Raw genomic sequence first — 25,363 nt, forward strand, 5'->3', positions numbered from 1 at the left:
CGAGGCGATGACTACTGACTGAGACCTTTGGAAATGTGCTGTGCGTGAGAAGACCCGGCAAGCCAAGTGAGATCGTTGCCAGTGTCCCTGGACTGGCTCTTGTGCGGGTGGCACATAAGATGTACCATCTTGAGCGTGACCGTTGCCAGTACCGCCTGACTGGCCTTTGTAGGGTTTTCGCGCGAGATCGTTGCCAGTGCCCCTGGACTGGCTCTTGTGCGGGTGGCACATAAAAGACACCATTTCAAGCGCGGCCGTTTTCGTGCGGGTGACACGTAAAAGCACCCACTACACTCTCTGAGTGGTTGGCGTTAGGAAGGGCATCCAGCTGTAGAAACTCTGCCAAATTAGATTGGAGCCTGGTGTTGCCATCCGGTTTCACCAGTCCTCAATAAAATCGTCCAACCCATGCTAGCATGGAAAGCGGACGTTAAACGATGATGATGATGATGATGATGATGTATGTATGTATGTGTGTGTGTGCATGTTTGCATTGGTTATATTAGTTTGTTTATATCCCCATAACTTAACGGTTCAGTAAATAGCGACCGATAGAATTAACACTTGGCATAAACCTTTGAAGGCAGTGCCCCTGTCTAGCTGCAGTGCAAAGTAAAACAAACAAAAAAAAAGTGGAAAGTTACCAACCAACACTATCAGTTTGAAATACTTCCAATATTACTCTTAAAATAATCCATCTAGAACTCTCTCATAAGTTTTCTCTTCTTTTTAGAAAAAAAAAAAAAAACTGAATTTCCAAAGCTGTGCTCCAGCTTGGCCGCAGTCCATACTGTTATAAAAAAAATTTTCGCGTCGTCTGCACTGCAAGACAAAAATAACCCATATCAATAGGAATGTCCGATAACGAGGCTTACGTAAGTAAATATGATCGACTAGTTTGTTCTTTTTGTTTCGACTTAGTGCATCCCACGATTTAAAGAGAATGTATCATGTGAGAACGGATAGGTGTGTGCTCTTAATTACACCCTGGGTACTTTACGCAAAGAAAACAAAACGGGTTGTCCACTACTGATAAAGTAAGTGTTTAAAGCATATAAGAAAAAATGTAATCACTATAATTGTTCGGTTTGCTTTAATTTATGTGCTATTTTCTTTTCTTCTGCTTCTCTACTTCATTTATTTCCGTCTGTTTTAGCTTTCGCTACGATTTCCTTGGTATTCTAGGGTGTGTGTGTGTATGTTTTCCACAACAGAACACTGTTTCGTTCTTTAATATTGTCGGAGAACACGTTATCTATTTTTCGCTTGTAAGAACCCGTTGTCATCATTAAACGTTGTCACTAGCACTTAGTATTTTCATTCATTGTATCAGCCATGCGTACCCCCACCCCTTCCACCTCCAGGTGTGTGTGTGCATGCATTATATACAGCACGTAGTTTTGGGTGTATAACGAAGAAATACTAAATACAAAATCTGTGCGCATGTATGTTATGTAAGAATATATATTTATGTACATGCATTTGTATTATGCATAAATATCTATGTATATATACGATGATTGTTATATATGGATGCATCTACATCGTACATACATATATGTATGTGTTTGTATAATATACATGCACCGTATCATCAACCTCCCAATAATTGTTTAATTACCAATTATTGTGTCTATGTAAAAAAAAAAAATATTAGCTCGTTTGAGAAAGGCACTATTATCCCCTCCCTCTACATATACTTACTGAAACCTTTGTGTTAGGTGAAAAAAAATTATAATTATTTCGACCGAGACAATAGGGGCGTCAGATTAAATGTGAAATGCATTTTATTCGTTGTTGTTCTGTAGTCCTATGGCAGCCCTGATCATGAACAAAAGCTTTCCAACCGTGATCAATATGTCATAATTTCTTTCTTTTATATCAGGCATAGTATCCTAAATTTCTATGAATTCTCTTATCCGAGGTGTATGCAAATTTTGTACTTTTAGGTTTTTGGATCAATTTACCTATGGGTCGTTTTATTAATTTTTTTTCTTTCTTTCGTCATAACTAGATAAATCGCTAAATATTAATACCAATAACATAACAGTCAATTTAAAAATTTATGATAAATATTCATCTTTCGCTTAAAACTAAATTGAAAAGAGAAATTGTTTACTAGTAAACAATTGCAATGGCTAATTGTATAAGGTAAATTTCAGGTTTTCAGATAAAAAAAAAATCAATATTGTGCCCAACAAAATCATCATTATTATTGTTTTGCTGTAGTGTTCTTTTAGGTTCATTTTCAGTTTGTCGAAAATGACTTGCAGGTGTTTGTTTCAAACCCACTTGTTAGCTGTATCGTTATGCAAATATGTCTCTTGGATAATGGAGTTTGCATAGTTAAACACAGACTAGAGAAATCATAACAAAGGCTTGAGTTGGTGAGTATAGTATATAAATAAAGTAAGAAAAATATTCTATCCTCAGTAATTTCTGTTTTATTTAAAAATCGAGCTAAAGCTTCTCTTTCTTTCTTCGCCATTCTATCTATCACAACTAATCATTCACTCCCTAATTATATTCCTCTCTCATCTCTGCATCCCTGCCGCTATCACTTGGCTCTTATGCTAACATTATAGACCGACCAACGAATGATATACACATAGACAGACGTGTGTGTATTACTCTCGAAGGAAAATAATGAAATCTAGAGAATGTTACAAAGAAAGCCTTGTAGATGTGGATGCTTAGCAGGGACATCCCATCCGTCTGTACACACACACACACATTCATTGTCAAAGATGCGCACAGTAGAATCGATTGCTTGATTCCTTTGTCTTATCGATGTATCCATGAATGGGTAAATTAGCTCTACTGTATTCTTTTTTAATAGTACCTTGGAATCTACGCTTTTCGCTACAAATGAACGAATATATTGTGTTGATTATAAAACTTAAGTTTTATACAGATAAATAAAATGTTAACAACTTGAAGCATTTAGCAAAGGTAGTGCTGGTTGCGCAACACGAACCATTGATGCCATTTTTTCAATATCAGCTATATTATGCAGCTACTGGCCACTCTTGTACGTGCGCACCAGACACACACACACGCACACGCACGCGCGCACACATGTACACACACACGTAGATGTGCACTTGTAGATTTTTACCCCTTGTTTTTAATTCAGCGTGTTGAATAATTTCAAATAACATGCTTGCTGTTGCTGTTACAACTGTAGCAGCATGGTGCTGTCTGTCGTAAACAAACTCATTGATATACCATCTTAGATGACAGACTGGCTCCGTCAGTCAAAAGGTTTTTCTTTTTCGTTTGTTAATCGTAAAATCGAAGGTTGAATGAATTGCATGGAAGGTATATAGTTTCGTTAGTGATGCCTGTAAACTAGACAAGCTGTTTTGAAAAGGGAGATGTCTAAAATAACGCCCAACACTTTTTTTTTAATTATGAATCATCAACACGTAATATAATAATCGAAGACATTTTCATTTTGTGTCGATTATGCATTCCATATGTGTATCTCCCATTTTCCCGTCATTTTCAATAGACGTGCTTTTTCTCTTACACACACACACACACAGTATTTAATAAATAGTAGATATACGCGATTTTTGTGGCCAATAAGGAAATAAAGAAGAATTATGTAGATATAATAGTTATATAAAAAGCATAAACAAATGTGAATACCCAATAGATATTACTCTTAAGTTTCCTTATAAATAATAAATAAACTTTTAATGTATTAGTCAGCTAACATTTCGAAAAGTAGATTTTCTATATACAGGTCGTAGGAAGTAGTGTACCCGCCCCACCCAACTCCACACTTTCTATAACAGAGAACCTCGACTGTCGAGCTGCACTGTCTTCATATGCTCTCTGTATGGATACCCCGTTGATGGATACCTTTGATAACGAAAATTTAAGGTATGTCACGCTTGTTCCTTGCTAGAAATAGCAACCAACTTACAGCTGAACAGCTTTAAAAAAAGTCGGATGGTTACGGATGGAATTCTTTTGATCATAGTTTTTCTATGTTCAGGGCTGATCTGGTAAAATACGAGCAAGCGAGGGAGCCCCTACACAGTCGCTGTAGTAGACAATTCCTCCCTTAAAAAACACCCTTAAAAATGAAAGGGCATTATTGGAGGATGTAGTCCCAGACTAACTTTGTCTGAAAAATATGAATTGGTCAGGAATAGAATGTTTTTGAGACCATAAGTCTGCTGAATCAGGGATGGCCTGGGACCAAAGCACAATCTAGAGAAACGTAAATAATACTTGTATTACTTCTGAATTTGTCACAGGCCAATCAAGTTGGCATTTTAACTGTGGGTGTTCTATGAGTGTTTATTGCACTTAATTACCTTCGCCTATCTCCATGGTATTTTGACAACTGTATAGTAGTCGTTATTTCTCTTTCGCCAGCTTCATCTCTCACCTGTTTACGAACATGTGGTGGCATCTTCTTTGATATAAATGTAGGTTTGTTTTAGCGACACATTTTACAAAAAGTTGTTGAAATATAAAATGCATGCACACGGTGCGAAATATATATGTTTAGGGTAAAAGTTACTTCCTTATTCCAGGTCTGTGATTCACTTTGACAACCTCGCCGTGTAACAGGACAGTTACCAATTGTAACCTTATTAACGTGCTATCTTTGAATTTGTCGTACTTTATTCTTTGGTTATTTATCTCCGATGAATCTTGCTGCTGTGTATTGAAATACTATTGTACAATCACATGGTATCAAATATCTCTCGTTGAATTACATAGTTGTTTAACACTATATCAGCTGTCAGATCAAGCAGACCTTTATGATCAGAGTAGTTCTAATCATAATTATTCCATTTTATTTATCTAAGACAACCTTATCCAATCAAGAAGTCTTTCCTGTCGGATGTGATTTGTGGTAGATATACCTATCGTTTTTAGCAAGTAGGCACAAAATGTAAACACTCAAGCTACGTATCCAACTATCTCTGTCATCATCAACACTATCTCTAAATATAGGTTTTATTACATAATATATTATTTCTAGAGGTGTGGTGATTGTGTTGATGGTTGACGGATGGAACTAGGTATGTTGTTTGATGTAGAGGCAGTACCCATTATCTTTGCAGGCTTTCTGAGACTGGCTATGTTGTTAATGTTCCATTTAAACTGTTGTAACAAGACGTGATCAAGGAGAAGATTCCAGAAAGTTGGTGCTCTGGAGAAGAAGAATTGGTCATAGTAGTTAATGCATGCTCTGAAGGGTTGGATACAACACAGGTGACGTGAAGTGGGAAAACAAATAAGTAAGGGCTAGCTGAGTTAAGGATGAACAGGACTCTGAAGAACAGAGGCTATTATAGTCGCAATAGAAAAGACAGAGTAGAGACAGTATGCCTGTGAGCCAGTGGCTGAATCGTGTTTCAGTTTGTTGTATATCAGCATTTGATTCCTTCATTGGACGACTTAACTTTTGGTGACATAAGGTACCGATAATGTATTTGTAATGAACCAACATAAGATTACTCAGTATTTTATTACGTCAGAAAAATATATAACTGATTGTGTCCTAGCATGACCACAGAGATAATTGCCATGATCATCATTGATTAATACTATATTGAGCAGAGATAATCACATTGGATAGAGATAATTACCATCACCATCATTGTTTAACATCCACTTTTCCATGCTTGCATAGAATTTGTTAAGGCAGATTTTTTTACAACCCGATGGTCTTGCTGTTGCCAATATAAATAATACACATGTGAGACATAAACATAGATTTAATTAGACCAACAATTGTAGAGAGACAAATAATGGACATAGCTCATTTATTTTCAGAAAAACCAATAACAGTATTTCATCTTTATTTCCAGAAGACTAATTTTGTTCCATTTCCTCTAATTCTCACTCGATCTCTATTTGTTTCAGTGCTCTTTTGCATTTCCTGCTTGTTTTGTTTCTGTGTCACATCTATTTGTATATATTTATTTACACAAAACAAATTCTATTTGATGTTCTAAATCTGTTTCCATTTCTAACAGTTTGTTGCCTAGCAAATCCAGAAACAAGAATTACTTTTGCATGCATGTCTGAGTTGGTTAATTCTCATTGATTTAAAGTATTTTGATGAAAATATTAGAACTTTTCAACTTTCTATGTATTTTTTAAAATTAAATAACCTTCTTACATGTATTTATTATATTATTCTTGCTCTTGTTAAACCTATTTTCGCACTTCAGTAGTTCTCCATTTCACTTTTACTCATTTCTTTTCTTCCTCTATTTCTATGTTGTTGTGCATACAATATGGTAATTGAAAGCAAAATAGATAGGTATGTGTGTATGTGCTTAATTTACAGAAAAAGAGTGAAGAGGAGTAAATTATGGATGCACAAGAAGTAGAGTGTTATCACAAACTAACAGTGAAGATTGATTTCATGTGTTAAAAGCTCTTTAGAAATAACTGATTGCATATATTATCTAGGTGAAGGTGGTGAGCTGGCAGAATCGCTAGCACACTGGGTAAAATGCTTAGTGATATTTCGTCCATCTTTATGTTCTGAGTTCAAATTCCGCCAAGGTCGACTTTCATGTTTTTGGGGTCAGTAAAATAAGTACCAGTTGAGCACTGGGATTAATGTAATTGACTTGCCCCCTTCCCCAAAATCTCAGGCCTTGTGGTACTACCCCACTCCAAAGACATTATTTCCTTTCACTAATGCAGCTTAAAGCATTAAGTTATGCATGCAAGTATAAGGGAAGAAATCACTGAAATAAGAGGTTTAAGTTGAAGTATTTATAAATCAGAACATTTTTGAACTATACACTTATTTATGACTAATGTTGTGAACATACTGCTGTTGTTTCTGTTTTAGCTTCTTTTTTTAAAAATATTTGTGCGGGTGACACATAAAAGCACCCACTACACTCTCTGAGTGGTTGGCGCTAGGAAGGGCAACCAGCTGTAAAAACTCTGCCAAATTAGATTGGAGCCTGATGTTGCCATCTGGTTGCACCAGTCCTCAGTCAAATTGTCCAACCCATGCTAGCATGGAAAGCGGACGTTAAACGATGATGATGATGATGATGATATTTCTTCACTATAATCCACATCCATGCCCATGTAGATTATATTTTTTCCATGACAGGTTCTTCGTTTTTACATATTGGATGGCCTGCTAGGTAAATGGAGACAGCAACTTCAGAAGCTTCTGGGAAATCAGAAGGAAAAACATGGACCAATATCTTAGTGGAATCTTCTGCTTTGGATCAGCTGAAGGTGCCACTTCAGGGATCTTCTCGCCTAAAGGTATGTCACCTGTAGTTATTGTTGCTTGTTTTTCACAGTATTTTGATTATATGTGGGTATGTGTGTGTGGCAAGTGACCAAGTGAAGTGGATACCAGACAACTAATTGAAGTTAGAAGTTTGTATCTTGTTTATATCACCAGCCAGGCATTAAAATTGATTTAATTTGCTTGATATTGTATCTAGCAAAGACGTTTAACTCTTAAAAAAGCCAGTCTACTAGCTATATCAGTCAAGTACTAGGGTTGATTTAACTTGTGAGTACTGCTTTGTACCTGGCCGAAACTTTTAATTCCTAAAATGCCCGATCCACTTGTTAAGTAGTGGGGTTGATCTTTTGCTGTCCCTTGCTCTCTGTCTGTCTGTCTGTCTCTCTCTCTCTCTCTCACACACACACACACACATACATACAGACACAGAATCAACTGCACCGAGTTTTGAGAAGTATATAGAGGAGTCCACACAGTATTCATTTATTGGGACTACACGGGCATGGATGTGGATAACTGAGTTAGTGGGGTCTTGGCCAACCAGCTTAGAGACCAACAGTTTGTATTCTTACATGTACGTGTGTATGTGTGGTCTTCCTATGACCAAACTAACCTGTGTCCAACTGGCTACATCTGTAATTTTTATCACTATTGTCAGAATTGTTAAAGTATCAGATAAAATGCCTTTGCAGTGATTGCTCTAAGTTCAAATTCTGTCCAGAGCAACTTTGCTTTTCTAGGATTATTAAAATAAGTATCAGTTAACTACTGGGGTTGATAGAATCAACTATACCCATCCTATAAATTTGAAGCTTTGTGTTTATATGGGAAATGATTATTTTTAAATGGATTGACTTAAGGGGTAGTGGATTGGAAAAACCATGAGAACCTCAGAAAAAAAAAAAAAACGCCTTGTGGCATTTATGTTCAGAGTTCAATTTCCACTGAGACCAACTTTGCTTTTTATCCCTCTGGGCATCAATGAAATAAAGTCCAGTCAAGTACTGAGGTTGATTTAATTAACTAACCCCTTCCTCGAATTTCTAACCTTGTCCTTTTGTTAGAAATTTAAAGGTGGTGGATTGGCTGAATTGTTAGGGCATCAGACAGAGTACCTTGTGGTATTTGCTCTGGTTCTTTACATTCCAAGTTCAAATCTGGTTAGGGTAAACTTTACCTTTACATCCCTCCAGGGTTGATAAAAGACAGTACCAGTCAAGTACTGGGGTCAATGGATTCAAGTAATTCCCTCCCCCATCAAAATTACTGGCTTTATGCCTAAATCAGAAACTATTGTTATTATTATGGGGGAGGAGGTAGGATCGTTTGGACATTGGACAAAATGCCTTGCAATATTTAGCTTGTATTCTGAATTCAAATCCTGTCTTTTATCCATCCAGGGTTGATTAAGTAAGTGCTAGCCAAGTCCTGGGATTGATATAATTAACTGTTTCCTCCTCGTGGTACCAATGTTAGAAATTATTACCTCCGCCTTAGTGAAGGCAGAGGTATTGTTTTCAGTCGTGTTTGTTAGTTTGTTTATAATGGACTAGATATCTTCAGAATTGCTGGATGGATTCGGATGAAACTTTCAGGGATGTTTGGTCTCATGACTGGCACGAACTGATTAGATTTTGGGATTGATCCAATACCAGACAAGAATTCTGGATTATTTTTCCTGTTTTTTTACTTAATTTTTGAGAGCAGTCAGGTTCATAGAAACTGCTATCCCAGAGTCACAATATGTGACTCAACAAAGCTTTCACTTTTGTGTGGGATATTTATTGCCTACATTGATGGGTGGCACTGAGCAAATCTACTATCATGATGGAAGGGGTCAAAAAACATAGAGAGCTACTCCACCTTGTGATGAGACATTAACTCCTGCATTTGGAGACAGAGTACAGCAACACCAGTGTTTACACTAAATTGTCATCTCTCTTGCACTCTCCATCTGATATACCCTGTATTTTTCTCCACTATTAAGACTTTGTAGCTAATTTTTTAAAAAATCATTATTTTCTCTATTTTAGTATACCTGTATCTCAGTATCTCGAAGATATGTTGCTCTTGGCAGCAACACAGGTGGTGTCTATGTATTCGGCAGGCAGAATTTCAACAACTTACGTGTAGTATTTGCAGACATGGTAAGTTTGGTTTTTCAGTTTCTTCTTCTTTATTCATCATTTTCCTTACAATTTGCATTCATTTTATTTATCATTATCTGTCTATATTTATTTATTTTTCTTTATGAACATTGGCCATTTTTACACTTATTGTTGTTTCTCTGTTTTTTATATTTTCATTTTTGACATAGTTTATAAGGGTCTCTATTATATATATTGTTTTCAATGTTATCTTGCATTACATAATTAATGATAATCATCATCAACAGCAGCACTATTATCATTATATATTATCATTATATTAGCATCCTTTTCATTATCATCATCATCATTGTTCTCATTATCATCATCATCTGTATCACCAGTTAGTAAACCTTTAGTTTTTATGCTATGAAACTGCCTATTTTAAAGTGTTCACTCTCATATTAAACTTTCCATCATAATTTTATATAAGAACATTTTGTTAAGATATGTTCCAATCACCGTTGACATCATCATCATAAGTTGGCTTTTCCATCTCCTGTCTAGAGCTGTATTGCTCTCTCAACTGTTTTATAGAACCTTGCACTCTACTGAGCCAGTGCTTGTTTCCAGTTTCTAGTTTATATGGTGTTAAGCAAATGAGGTGTCTATCAACTATAATATTTCCTCTGGGAGAAACTGATCACAACATTGCAAGTCAATAAAATATTCATAAATGTTTATAATATTACTGCTTCTTAGAGGATGAGGCTATACAAGTTATAATGACACTGAAAGATCACAGAGTAATTCTAGAGCTGTGTTCTATCATGGCTGCAGGGTAGAAAATCCAAGTTTTACACATGTGCCAGTGAAAGCTATAGTCCTGTGTCTATTTACAGCTTAGACATTTGAGGGTTAAGTATCTTATCCAAGGATACAACAAATCGCTAGTTGTTTGATACCTTACTGATTCAACCATCTAAACTATCAGTAAAGATGTAAAGCAGTAGAAATATGTAAATGCCTCCAAACATTTTAAGAATTTATAAAAAACAAATTCTTGCCTATGGTTTCACTGAGCAGATATGAGATGAATTTTGACCTAGATTAGACATCAGTTTTTTCCCGAACATTTTTATAAGATCTGGTATCTATTTCTAACTACTTGGTGAATAATTAAGCCCTAGAGTGTGAAGCATACTGTAATGAAAAGAATACTATTCATGAATTTGAACTCATGAACTTATAACTTTCCTGCTTAGCTACTTTGCTTTTGCATATAATTCAGCATCTGTAGTAGGATTTTCATCTGTAGTCCCTTGGCATAGTTGTGTAGTTAACAAATTTTGTGTGTGTACATACATACATGTACACACGTACAACTCGTATATCTCATGACTGTTACATTACACAACTCGTGAGTGTTACATTACAACATTCAGAGCAGAACACCAAGTTCACAATACCTTCCACATATTTTTTAGAAACATTGCACTGTTTTAAGGATTACGTAGATGCCTTGCTAGAACAAACATTTCTTAAAATTGGAATAGAAGTTTGTGCCACTGGTTGGTGGCTAGTTGATAGTATATTCACAAACTAAGTATATTTTACATCTTCTTGTCTTAAGATTTGGGATAATTGGTTGAAGTTAAAACCATTAATGTTTAACCTTTTAGCATTTAAACTGACCATGTTCAGCCCAAATATCAAACCTGTTTTATGTTCAAATAGGCCAGATCCAGCCTCTCTTTCCTACCCTACACTGACATTCTAAAACTACAGCCATGTCATCAAAATCTCACAGCTACAAGATTATGCCCATTTAATTCAAGACAATGTGATTAAATAGTCATTACATTAGATAGAGTAATCTGAATGCTAAAGGATTAATTAACTATATTTTAATCATCACTAAGCAATGATGATTAAAATCTAACTATGGACACTTAACAAGTTCAGTACATTGAAGCATAGTGAGACAATTGCTTAGACAACTGCAGAAAAAGGATGTCTTGGGAGAGAAATTCTTATGGACAATGTGTTTGAAAAATACATTACTGGGTTATAAATGATGTCATTAAATAGGATGTGGGTCTGTGTTGTTATGCTTCATCAGCTATGAACACAAAATCTGTCATTCATAGCCCACTAAGAACTGCTGTTCTTATATTTAAACAGCAAATAATAAATTTGCTGATGTGTGTAAAGCTTTGTCGTCAAGCTGGAATTAATTAAGTAGAGGTACATTAAGCAGAAATGGTTGTAATATAGGTGGGTACAATTATATTTAACATGTTTTTGTTCACTCAACTGTAAAAAGACTTCCACTGAAAAAAAAATCTGTCTAGGGGCAGGTATGAGATATTTTGGCACAGCTTTATTTGGTGCTGCCTACTTGGCATTGCCAATTCAATGCTGACTTATTTGACATCAGATAGTATAGTGTTTCTCTCATTCTCTTCCTCCTCCCCTTCATCTCGCTCACTGTTTTTGTGTGTGCATACTTCTCTTTATGTGTATGATGAGGCAGAAAGTGTTTTTGTCAATCATGTTCAATTAATGAATTGTAATCGCTCACTCTCTCTCTTTCTTTCTCTCTCTCTCTCTCTCTCTCTCTCTCTCTCTCATTCTCTCTCTTCTTCTCATTCTTTCTGTCTGTATATATTTCTGGGAGTGCATGCATATATGTGTATTTGCTTCCAGGGATCTATTTTAAAACGGGGGCACCAGTATTTTCTTAACGAAACACTAACGAAACACTTTGAAACTTGGGACACTGGTAGAATGTGTCATATAAAACATCTTTTACTCTTAGTCTTCTTAACAAAAAAAAGGAATTCGCAAGTTATTCCATGTTAAAGTTGTCGTATTTCTGTAATTTCAACCAATCACTGACGTCTATTCAGCTGAATAGAGTTACTGCTGGGCGGTCATAAAAATGTTATTCCCTGTGACATATGTCATCCGGTTTAATCGTAATTTATACGCATATATTGTTTATATAATAAATTACGCTGTGCGTATCTATGTGTGTAACAATTTTAAAGTTCGGATTCTAGAGTTAGGGTTACGGTTACGGTTAACAGTCTAGTTAGGGTTAGGGTTAGGGGATTATGATATACACCGTTACAGCGCTAACTGTTTTCAACTGAATAGACGTCAGTGATTAGTAGAAATTATCGAAATAAGACAATTTTTTACATGAAATAAATTCGAATACAAAAATTTTTTTCTGTTCTATAACACAAAATAGATAAGTATACGAAGTTTGAAAGTCTTTCGGTACCAAAAACACTACATAAGACATAAATGAAAACTGGTGCCCCCATTTTAAAATAGATCCCCCAAAAGTATTGTTGCTAAAACAGGCTGAATGTCCAGTCAGCCATGCTAAGTTATCAGTGTCCAAACACTTGTGCCCAGCTGTCTCATTATGTGTTTCAAGACCTTATTAAAAGGTTAGCAGATGTTCTGGACCAAAGCTATTTTAGCCCTTAGCAAAATAAAAATTTAACCTTTTAGCATTTAACCCGTAAAGCACTGGGATTTGCACTTACATAGCATGGACTGCTGAGCACATTTTATGAAAATGAGACTACCATGCACACATAAAAAAACAAAAAATAGTTAAAATATCATTTTAGTATATAATGGTGGCAAATTTTATATCATCTGAAAAGTTATTAGTTGAACTATTTAGTCCTCTTGCATTCGGGGTGGGGGGGGGATCAGAGCATTTGATTGACATTAGACCCCAACAAACACTCATAAATTAAATGCATCTATTTGGGCCATGATCGTGGCCTGCCATGCTTTATGTGTTAATCCAACCATATTCCGCCTACATATTTTACTTGTTTTATGTTCAAACTGGCCAGATTTGGCCTCTCACTCCTACTCCAGATTGTCATTTTAAAAATAAACAATCACATTATTGAAATCTCAAAGCTACAAGATAATGCGTAATTAATTCAAAACAATGTGAATAAATAAGCATTACATATGACAGAGTCATCCAAATACTAAAAGGCTAAAAAAAAAGAATACAAAATATATTGTGAATCAGTTTTTGTTATATGAAGAAAATGAGGTTTCTATGATGGTTTGTTAGAAATTGTTAGCTTTATCATAGATACAAACTGTAATGTGTGTTGTTAATAAATTGGAGGGATGTAGTGTTGTGGCTTTGTTTCATTGAACTCCAGTGTGCTAATCACATTTTTCTTAACTTGGCTCAGAGTTCATAATGATAGACGGTTGCTGATCATATGATCATGAATTCATATCTCACTGTTTTTCCTGAATATAACAAATGTGTCAATTTTAATTAGCTAGAATAATACAGGTATAATTAAATGCATTCATCTTAATATTTGCATATTTTTTTTTCTGTTGAATTTTTTGTTTTAGGAATGGAATTTAGTTGTATTATGATTGATAGATGATCAAACAATATTTGTAGAGATATAGGAGTTTGTAAAAATTATCCAACCCGTTTTTGTAAAGAAAATAGTACAAGTTGTTGTTTAACTCTGACTGAACAAAATTATGATCAAAGACATTCTTTAAGCCATGACCATCCTATCTTTTATTATTCAAGCATCTTGGACCACATCATCCAATGTATCCTTCTTTTTTTAAGACAACAGAAGGTGATTTGATTGAGATATGGTTACTGTTTTTAGCTGGTTGAGTGACCGCATACAGACCCTGTTATTGACATCTATATTGAGTTGTTAGATCAAGTAACTACATAGTCACTCCTTAGTTGATTTTAGTAATAAAGTTGATGTTGATAGCGATGTATTTTTCAAAAACTGTTTTTGTATGTGGCCTACCAGATAAAATCTGGATACATATTCTACCTTTCAATGACAGTCACTTGAAAATTATTGTTTGTATTGACTAATTACTGTAAGTTTTTATTGGTGACTAGGCTATATTTTCTGAAATTATTTCAGTGCAGCTTTGTCTAGACTGATGCTAATTATTTGGTGACTTGATGTAACTTCTGTCAATAATAATAATAATAATAATAATAATTATAATAATAATACTGTTTTATGCAACATTTCTCTAAATTAAAATTTGAAAAAAAGAAGAAAAAAAATACAAAATGTAGAAGTCGTAAATTAATCTCATTTAATTATTTGTGTAAATTAGTTTGAATTGCAGATGTTTTAATTCCATTTAATTACAACAGTAATTTTAATGATAATGTCTTTAATTGTTATAATGTAACAAATATTTAAACTCATCCTAAAATACAATACAAACACATATTACACATGTCCAGGTATGTTACACACACAGACAGAGGCATGCATGTACTGAAGTCTGACTAGGTTTCTTTCTTTTTGTGCTGTCTGAACTCACTATCAGTTCATCACAGGACATCATAAGTCTTCTTTTGCTAAATGTATTATCTGTTTCAGACTAGCAATACTTGTGCATTATGGCTGTGGATAGAAGAAAAAAAAAACACAGCAAAACCAAATCAGAATCCAAGCAAACTGGTGGTGATTACCATCAGCAAAAATTGCATACGTTTGTGTAAAAGTAAAATTAAGTTAGTAGATTGTTGTGAGGGGAAGTTTCACATATTTTGAACAAAGTTCTTCCTTGCAGAAAAGAAAAAAAATTCTTGTATTCTCTCTGAATAAACAAAAATAAATATAGATGTTTTCAATCTAGTTTGGATTCTTTGCCATCAAATTTGATGGCAAAGAATTCAAACTAGATTGAAAACATCTGTAGTAACGCCGTGCGCATGCGTGGAATTCAACATCCAAGCTTTCCCGCTTCATTCTGTCTCTTTCTTGCTGGCCAGCGATTGAGCAAGGACGTGTCTAGCTGTCTCTCCATCTTTCGAACTCATGCTAGACAGCTCACATCAATATACCAACGTCCCAACAACCATGTTCTGACACACCGAAGACGTCTCAACAAACAAGATTAAAGATGTATATTTTCCACCATGAATAAATATTGTTTGTGTTGATAGTCTGGAGTTCAACGTTCGTTAATTTCTAATTTAATATAGGAAAGTCAGGTGTACATCTAATGATGTATAACCCACTTTCCTATAAAGTGGTGACCCTCCGACGTGATTCAAACACGCAGCCCGCTGAGCTATTTAACACATTCCTATACATCTATATAAAAAAGCTTCTTATTCTTTTATTTGCTTCAGTCCTTGTGTGAGACAGGAAAGCATGCAGCTTTGTAGGACCTGGAGGTTCTTATCAGTGAGAATTGTATGTTGCTGATGTCAAAAGAATTTATAAACTTTTGAGAGGATGTGAAATAATTCTTTGTTTTTAGAATTGGATCTCGAAGCACATAAAAGTTATAAATAATAATTCTGATGCTTCAGCTTCTAATTTAAAACCCTACAGTAACTTGAATCAACACAGAAGATTCTTGGTGCTGTAAGTATCTCACTTTTATAGGCACAGGTGTGATTGTATAATAAGAAGTTTGCTTCTCAACCACATGGTTCTAAGTTCAATCCCACTGCATGGTACCTTGGGCAAGTATCTTCTACAATAGCCTTGGGCCAACCAAATCCTTGTCAGTAGATTTGGTACATGGAAACCAAAGGAAGCCTGTCATCTATATATATATGTGTGTGTGTGTGTGTGTGTTTGGCTCCCAACACTGCTTGACAACCAGTGGTACATCTCCAGAAAATAGTACTTCACCAAAAGATCCAGTATAAGAAGTGCCTGGCTTATAAGAAAAATCAAATACTGTGGTTGATTTGTTTGATTAAACCCTTTAAAATGGTACCCAGCATGTCCACAGTCCACTGACTTAAAAAAGTAAAAAGGTATATCACATATCTGCTGACTCCTCCTTTTACCTTTATAACCTTGGTATCTACTGACTCTCCTATCTCTATAACCTAGTATCTATTGACTCTTCTCCTACCCCTATAATCTAGTATTTATTGACTCTTCTACACCTATAACTCTGCTTCTACCCCTATAACTTAGTGTCTACTGACTCTCTTCTACCCCTTTAAATGTAGTGTTTACCATATCATTTACCTTACTGTCTGAAAACCCATTGATCTAGTTTTGTCTTATGCTTGTACCATTTCATTATTTCCAGAAAGCTGATACCATAAACCTGGTTTCTCTCAGTCCATTCGATAACAATGTGGGTTTTGCCAACAGGTAAGTACTGGAATTACCAAACTAATTGTCTCTTTAGTTTTTTTGTTTTTTTTAAATTTATATTTTCTTAATAAAAAGTAAAATGACACCAACCAAATATTGAAAGAAATTGTCTCACAGGCTTGGTTTGTTGTAAGATTAACTGTACTTAGTCATTGAGAGAAAGAGAGGAAGAAAACAAAGATGTTCCCCCTCCCTCCAACACATATACTGTGAAACTAAGTGTTTGTGTAACCCGAACAAAGTCTAATGATCAAGCGTTTAGCTCTGAAGTCCTGTCATTAATTATGAGGTCTGATTATTAAGTATCCGGACTGTTGCCATAGTAATACATGCATTTGCATATACAAGTGCATGTATATACAAGTATATATATATATATATATATATATATATATATATATATATATATATATATATATATATATATATATATAATGTGTGTGTATGTGTGTGTATATAATCTCATCAACACCAGCATTTAATGCCTGTTGTCCATGCTGGCGTGGATTGGAGAGTTGCACCAGACTCCAGTCTGATGGTTTCCATGGCTGGATGCCCTTACTAATGCCAACCACTTTACAGAGTGCACTGGGTGCTTTTATGTGGCATTGCACGGGCGCTTTTACGTTGTGCTGCACAGGCACTCTTACGTGGCACTGTACGGGTACTTTTACATGGCACCACACAGGCACTTTTATGTGGAGCCAGAGGAACCAGTCTTAACACTTCTGCTGGGGATTATGGGTCTTCTTGAGTACAGCATGGCGCCAGGCATCTTGGTCCTTTGTCATCTTACCTGAAAGGTTCAGTGTCTTGAATTCTTCAGTGTTCTTCAGTACTTCATCCCATGTCTTTCTGGGTCACTCACTTCCACGTGTTCCATTTACTTTGAGGGATCGACACTTCTTTATGAAGATGTTGTCATCCATCTGCATTATATATATATATATATATATATATATATATATATATATATATATACTCTCTTACTTGTTTCAGTCATTTGACTGTGGCCATGCTGGAGCACTGCTTTTAGTCGAGCAAATTGACTCCAGGACTTATTCTTTGTAAGCCTAGTACTTATTGTATCGGTGCCTTAGGCCGAACCGCTACGTTACGGGGACATAAATACACCAGCATTGGTTGTCAAGCGATGTTGGGCAGGGAGACAGACACAAACATATAAACACACATACACATATATATACATATATACGACGGGCTTCTTTCAGTTTCCGTCTACCAGATCCACTCACAAGGGTTTGGTTGGCCTGAGGCTATAGTAGAAGACACTTGCCCAAGGTGCCACGCAGTGGGACTGAACCCGGAACCATGTGGTTCATAAGCAAGCTACTTACCACACAGCTACTCCTATAAATATATATATATATATATATATATATATATATATATATATGAAATCGAAATCATAATTGAACCAAATTCGATGACTGGCACCCATGCCAGTGGAGCGCTAACAGCACCATCCGAGTGTGATCATTGCCAGGGCAGTTGTCTGGCTTGCATGCCAGTGGCACGTAAATAGCACCATTTGAGCGTGGTCATTACCAACGTCACCTTACTGGCACTTATGCTGGTGGCACGTGAAAAAACGTTCAAGCAAGGTCATTGCCAGTTCCACTGGACTGCAGTACAATATTAGTTGCTATATCATAGTGTGTTTATGTGTGTGTGTATGTATGTATAAACAGGTTTATAGGTTACTAAATCTTATTCCCCTTTTTACTTCACTCTTTCTTTCTTTTTTTTTTCCTTCTTTTCCAGCATGGGTCAAGTTTTTGTGATGGAGACAAACATTGAGAAACGAACAAAGCCTGAGAAACTTCGTATGTCTAACATCCATGTAGGACGTATAGTGACAGCAGTAGCATGGAACACAACAGGATCTCAGTTCTTCATCGGTGACAATATGGGCACAGTTTCTATCATATACGTTTCAAACTCTAAGGTATCTTGTATCATTATTGCTTATTTTTCACTTCTCTATTTTCTTACCAGTATCTCACCATTCTTATGTTGTTCTCGTCACAAAAAATATCCTTCACTGCAACAACTGTTCCTACCATTTTCTCCTTCACCTAACTCACACCACCATCACCACCACCACCACCACCACCACTACTACTACTACTACTACTACTATTACTACTACTAGTAGTAGTAAAAGCCACACATCATCTCTTCATTCACTTCTTCCCCATTCCTTGGTTCTGGTCCATGATCTGATCACCCACAGATAAAATTGTGTTTTTAATTGGATGAAAGCCTTTGTAACATAGAAAGAGAGAGAGAGAGAGAGAGAGAGAGAAAGAGGCATTGAAGCTACTATCACTTACTCAAGTTCAGCCTGTAAAATGAAGGTGGTAGTAGTAGTAATGGTGGTGGTGGTTGGAAAAGAGATTCTTATTTCTTTCATCTAGCACAGTGGTTCTCAATCATTTTTTTACCTGTGGACCTCTTTAACCCTTTAGCATTTAAATTAGCTATATCCATCCAAAATATTCTATCTGTTTTATGTCCTAACCAGCCAGATTCAGCCTGCCATGCCTACCTTTCAATGTCGTTATAAAATATACAATCTCATCATCAAAATTTTTGAAGCTACAAAATAGTGCATGATTAATTAAAAACAATTTGAAAGAAAAAGTGTTGCATTTGGCACAATAATCTGAATGCTAAAGGGTTAATTACTATTTTATTCAGGTGGATCCCCATAGACATTCAATATTAAAAAAAAAAAACTAGTTTTATAGACTTGCTTACCAACCGCATGGTTCAGGGTTCATTCCCACTGCGTGGCACCTTGGGCAAGTGTCTTCTACTATAGCCTCGGGCCGACCAAAGCCTTGTGAGTGGATTTGGTAGACGGAAACTGAAAGAAGCCCATCGTATATATGTATATATGTATGTGTGTGTGTTTGTGTGTCTGTGTTTGTCCCCCCCAACATGGCTTGACAACCAATGCTGGTGTGTTTATGTCCCCGTAACTTAGTGGTTCGGCAAAAGAGACTGATAGAATAAGTACTAGGCTTCCAAAGAATAAGTCCTGGGGTCGAACTGCTCGACTAAAGGCGGTGCTCCAGCATGGCTACAGTCAAATGACTGAAACAAGTAAAAGAGTAGATATGTCTTTCGAAATTCCTATTTTGTTTTTCACTCCTTTACTTGTGTATGTTTGCAACAGCACTCTCTGAGAGAACATGTTTCTGTGGCCAGAAACTTGTTGAACTAAGTTAAGCATTAGAGAAAGAAATAATCTATCTGTCTTTCGTAATAAATATGTCTAAAGTAAATTTTTTTCATGGACCCTTAAAATACTACTGTGGATCCCTAATTTATTATTTTGCTTGCATAGACCCTCCAAAATCTTATACAGACCTCCAAGGGTCATATGGACCCTGGTTGAGAACCTCTGATGCAGCAGAACACCATACTGGACATTCCAATTGAAAACTATCCTGTGCCATTTCCAAGACCCTATCATTTAATTCTCTGTTGTTGGATTGAACTAGAAACATTAAGTTTCTTGTTCATATATGAAGTACAGTGTTATGTCCAGATTTTTATTGACAGTTTCACCCCCCTATTAACCTGCTTAGCTATGATATAGATATCTATATTTGCAAAGAAATCATTTCAAGCACGCAGTAACACAGTAAGTTGTTTTGTGATGAAACTTTGCATTGACTATAAGGTTTCAAAGAGCTCTGAAGCCTGATAATAGCATTTTTTTCATTAATTTCTTTTCTTTTTTTCTTTTTTTTTTTTGAAGTCTTTGAGGTTTCCTTTTTGTTGTTAGAGAGATGGTTGAATCCTCTCAAATGACATTTAACATTTAAAGAAACACAACAAAACAAAGTATTGGCGCCTTAATAAACTGCACTTAATATGCTCTAGGAATGGTTGACAATAGGAAGGGCAATGCAACCTTAGGAACTAGGTTAAATGAAATGTATGAACATAACATACTTCTTGACCCAGGCCATAATGACCCATCCAAACTATACCAGCAAAAAAAAAACATGTATGATGATGACAAGCAAAAAGACATTTTTTGTTTTCTTTTGATTTTTAATTTCCTAACGGCAGTTTAACCTTTTGGCATTCAGATTACTTTGTCAAATGCATTGTTTTGAATTTATTATGCATTATCTTGTAACTTTAAGATTTCAGTGATGTGATTGTGTGTTTTTAGAATTACATTGTATGATAGGTGTGGGAGGCCAGATCCAGCCATAAAACAGGTAAAATATTTGAGCCAAATATGGCCAGTTTAATTGCTAAAGGGTTAAAAAAGAACTCGAAGAGGAGTTAACAGATATTATTTCTTAGGATGTGACACAAATGAATCCAAAGTGCCAGTTTTTGGTTATAAAATATTACCAGTCACATGAATAGCAACAACACCTGTAATAGTAATACTAATCACATCAATAACAATAGCTATAATCATCATCATTATCATCTACATTCAATGTGCAAAGGTCGGATGGCTTGACAGAAACTGGCAAGGCGAGGGATCCCACCGGGTTCCATTGTCTGTTTTGGCATGACTCATATAGCTGGATGCCCTTCCTAATGCCTACCACTTTACAGAGGGTCCTGGGTGCTTTTTACATGGCACCATCACCAGTGCTTTTTATATGACACCAGCACCCTCGCCAATGCTTTTTACATAGATAATCATCATCATCACCCTTTAACATCCGTTTTCCATGCTAGCATGGGTTTGACCAGAGGTAGCAAGCAGGAGAGCTACACCAGGTTACAGTCTGATTTGGCTTAGTTTCTATGGCTTGATGCCCTTCCTAATGTCAACCACTTTACAATGTGTGCTGGGTGCTTTTAACATGGCACCAGCATGAGCTCGGTTATGTGGCACCAGCACAAACACCTTTATGTGGTACAAGCATGAGCGTCTTTATGTGGAATATGAGTGCTTTTCACCAATAATGATGATATTAATAATAATAATAATAATAATAATAATTTTTCTTTATCTTTCAGGCTAAAGATTTGTTTGGCCAACCCCTTGACGTGATACTCAACTTAGACTCAGCCATTGTTCAGATGGATTGGGCCCGTGAGAAGTTATTAGTTTCTACTCTAACAAGATGCTACTTATGTCTAACAGACAAGTAAGTAATTTCACTCAGTCCAATATTCTGAACCACTTCTCTTATATTCACTTTCTTGTAAGCTGTAGGTACACCCTGAATTCTCTTCACCACCAACTGGCGTAGCCATCTATCTTTTTTTATAATGCCAGACAAAATGCATAGCTGCATGTCTTCTAGCTTTATGCTCTAAGTTCAAATGCCATCAAAGTCAACTTTGGCCTTCATCTTTTCAGGATCAAGAAAATAACTTAATCTTTTTCAAGCATACCTTTCCAAATTCTTCTAAACCACTACTTCTCACTTCCCTCTAGCCTCCCCATCCTCCTAAGTAGCCTCTTTTCTCTCCTCCTTATCAAAAGTACTTAATACTACACCATTCCTTTGGATACTAACCTGCCAACCTCTACCCCTCCCTATTCACATCCTCTATTCAACTTCATACACCTCTACATACCATGGCATCCCCCCTCCAATACCAACCCAATTCCTTTGCCCCACTAACAACTGCTATATTGACCACCAACTCACCCCCCCCCCCCCCTCCACTGTACCCCCTTCAACTTACTTTCCTCAAATAATGGCCATTCCCTTTCTCACTATCCCAACCATTAATCCTATAGCATTCATACACACTAACACAAAGGACTACCATTCACCTAACCCTAACCCTAACCCTAACCCTAACCCTACTTTCCACCTCTACTACTATAACTCCCTACTAGCCTCCTTATTAAGCTCTAGCCCTTGAAACTTATTTTCTCCTCTCACTATTCTCTATTTGAATACCTCCCCAGTTCCCCCCTCGAATATATTTAGCTCTCCACAAAATCATTCCATCTTTGAGCTTCAAATGTAAGATTTTTTCCCTGAAGATGGAGGCTTGTCTCATCGGATGATGGAATCAATTATTTTGGGCCATCAAGCCCCCAAAAACAGCTGTTGGATTTGTAATACTTTTCTTTAATTCTTGATATCATTTCTATTCTGTGTAAGTCAGACCTTTTTGTATGTAAACATAATGCATTTTTTGTATTTCATGTATTTAATATACTTTGTATATTGACCTGCCTGACTTGCTTATCCTTACATCTCTCTCTCTCTCTCTCTCTCTCTCTCTCTCTCTCTCTCTCTCTCTCTCTCAACATTACCAACCTCAATGTATGTGTTTTGCTTGTTCACTGGTCTGCTGCAATTTTATGTGCTGGGGATGACTCCCTCAAAGCACTGGGCATTAAAACACCTGAAAGTCATAGACAGGCAGGGAATCATATAGGTTGTGGCAAATTAGCTTAAAGCACTTTTGCATCTCTTTGGCTAAACAGATTACTCAGAAATATTGTGGTTGAGTCAGTAGTTCATACAGAATTAAACTGTTCACCAGCTGTGGGTGTACTTCAGAACCATGTATGCATCAAATTCGGTTCAATTAAAAAGCATGGGTAAGCAGCATATTGTAAGCCACACTATATTTTGCAAAAAAAATTATTTGCATGCAGGATATGCATTGCCCCTCCAATGCCCTTTTCTTTCCATTTAGTTAGTTTCTATTGTACAAAATACCTTGTGACATTAGGAGCGTTGGGGTAAGGTAGTGAACTGGCAGAATCATTGGTATATATTAAGAAGTGTTAATATTTAGTAAATATTCATTCATTTTTGTTTCCTATTTACATGTGTGTGTATATATATATAAAAGAGAGGATGTTTGTGTGTGTGTACGTGAATGTGGTTTATGCACGTCCACAAATTAGCACGCATGTCGCTCCAATTTTAGAAGGTGATGTGTCATGACCTTATGTGCATTTTGGCCAACTTTTTCTCTCAGAGGCACCCGCGTATAGCTGTAAAAATCAATAAACTTTTACGAATTTTGAAGTTTGTTGACATGGCGAAGTCAAATCTGTGCGTACGCGCGTGAAGGTGCGCGAGAGAGAGAAATTGTATGTTTGTGAGAGGGAGGGTGAAGGAGAGATACATTTTGTTTGCCAGCGTCTGTGTGGTAGGCAGCAAAGCAAAAAGAAAAAAATACCTTCTCTCTCTCTCTCTCTCTTCCTCCTTTACACACACATGCCAGTTATCTCTCTTTCTTTCTTTCTCACACACACACACCAACATTACACACAAAACACATGTTGCCAAAAAGAAATACACGCTTTCTTTTTATAGTGAGTATGCCAGACAGAAACTGTGGTGTGTATGTGAAGTTCTTTTGTTAGTGTGAGAGAGCAGCATGTGTGTGTGTGTGTGTGTGTGAGACAGGGAGAGAGAGAAAGAAAGAAAGAGAGATAACTGGCATGTGTGTAAGGGAGGGAGAGAGATAGAGAGGCAGAGCGCGCTCTCTCTATCTCTTTCCCAACACTTTTTATGGAAACTGCCGAATTGATGTAAACAAACCCATGTGGTTTGATTTTCATGTTTCTAGGTATTGTACCGTAAATCGCCATTTCCAAAATATATTTATTTTAAATCATTTATCCATATATATATGTAACGCAAGATGTGTGTATGTGTTTTGTTGATATACGGGCAACACACACACACATCCGAACATGTATGCGTACAAAAAATATGTATGCAATTGGTGTACATACGTGCGTGTGTGTATGTGTGTGTTGCTCATATATATATATATATATATATATATATAAAAATATATATATATATATAGATAGGATGATAAATTGAATATTAATTCAATTTAAAACCAAGTGGCCTAGCATATAAAAAATCTGAAAATTCAGAAAAAATTGTATTATACGTGTATAAGGGATGACCACTAGGTGGACATCCGATATGCTAGAAAGAGGTCATCAACGACCCAACCACAAAGAAAAATAATGTTCTCCAGAAAAATTTCGCAAAACGTCAGAACAGGACAAAATGAGAAATATACAGAATAAAGAATTATCTATGGTCTGCTGCAGTTTCGAACATTAACGTTTTTCTTACGTAACATCTGTGTTCTCATATATATATATATATATATATATATATATATATATATATATATATACTTAAGACTTTATTGTGATCTGAACAGAACCGCTTCTGACACAGAGAATTGGGAGCCCTTTTGGTCATTCTATTTTCCTTGCTGGAAGGTTTCCCAACCCATGGGCAAAGAGGGGTTAGATGATGGCAGTGGTGTTTTCAAAGGGATGGCATGTGTAACCTGATCACCTCTGCTGATCAAACTCCCAACCCATGCGCCCTAGTTGCAACACTGATTCTGCCCAAATTTGACGTCATGTTATTTAGTTTGGTTTGAAATAAAGAACTTAATTAGCTTAATAATCCCAACTTAATCCCAGGCAAAGCCGGGCTATACTGCTAGTATATATATATATATATATAGTGAGAATTTCCAAAATAAAAAACCCAAAAAACAAAAGACGAAGAGGGTGTGTAAACAACAAACAAATGTATTTGGTTAATGGTCAAGAAGTAAGAAAGTCTTTTTTGTTTTGAGCCTATGCTCCTCGACAGAAAGGAACAGAGAAATAAACAGGGAGAGAAAATAAAATGGAGTGAGAAAAAAAAAAGGTTTAGTGGCTAGCGATCTATATCTATCTATCTATCTATATATATATATATATATATATGTTAATTAATTTTTGTGGTTTTTCTATTTTTCATTTCTAGGGCCAAGTATTTCCAGATTGGAAAAAAGCTCAGGTAACC

At 36.0% G+C, this 25,363-nt stretch overlaps 1 protein-coding gene across 5 annotated transcripts in view; it reads left to right on the forward strand.

Moving 5' to 3' along the window:
- Positions 1–25,363, forward strand: part of LOC106879723 (uncharacterized) — a 119,588-nt gene that overhangs the window by 21,059 nt on the left and 73,166 nt on the right. The window contains exons 1-7 of one of the 5 annotated variants that reach the window (XM_089352187.1): positions 827–875; positions 7,115–7,275; positions 9,298–9,411; positions 16,474–16,538; positions 18,327–18,510; positions 21,570–21,700; positions 25,325–25,357. In XM_089352187.1, the coding sequence (XP_089208313.1) occupies positions 7,153–7,275; positions 9,298–9,411; positions 16,474–16,538; positions 18,327–18,510; positions 21,570–21,700; positions 25,325–25,357 (650 nt within the window). In that variant the 5' untranslated portion in view covers positions 827–875; positions 7,115–7,152. Of the gene's footprint in view, positions 1–826; positions 876–919; positions 1,038–3,769; positions 3,892–7,114; positions 7,276–9,297; positions 9,412–16,473; positions 16,539–18,326; positions 18,511–21,569; positions 21,701–25,324; positions 25,358–25,363 lie in introns of those variants that run through there. The other 4 variants (XM_014929403.3, XM_014929404.3, XM_052967826.2 and 1 more) reach the window with 4 other exon arrangements.

Source organism: Octopus bimaculoides, chromosome 5, assembly GCF_046866305.1.
Source record: "Octopus bimaculoides isolate indiv1 chromosome 5, ASM4686630v1, whole genome shotgun sequence".
NCBI lineage: Eukaryota > Metazoa > Mollusca > Cephalopoda > Octopoda > Octopodidae > Octopus > Octopus bimaculoides.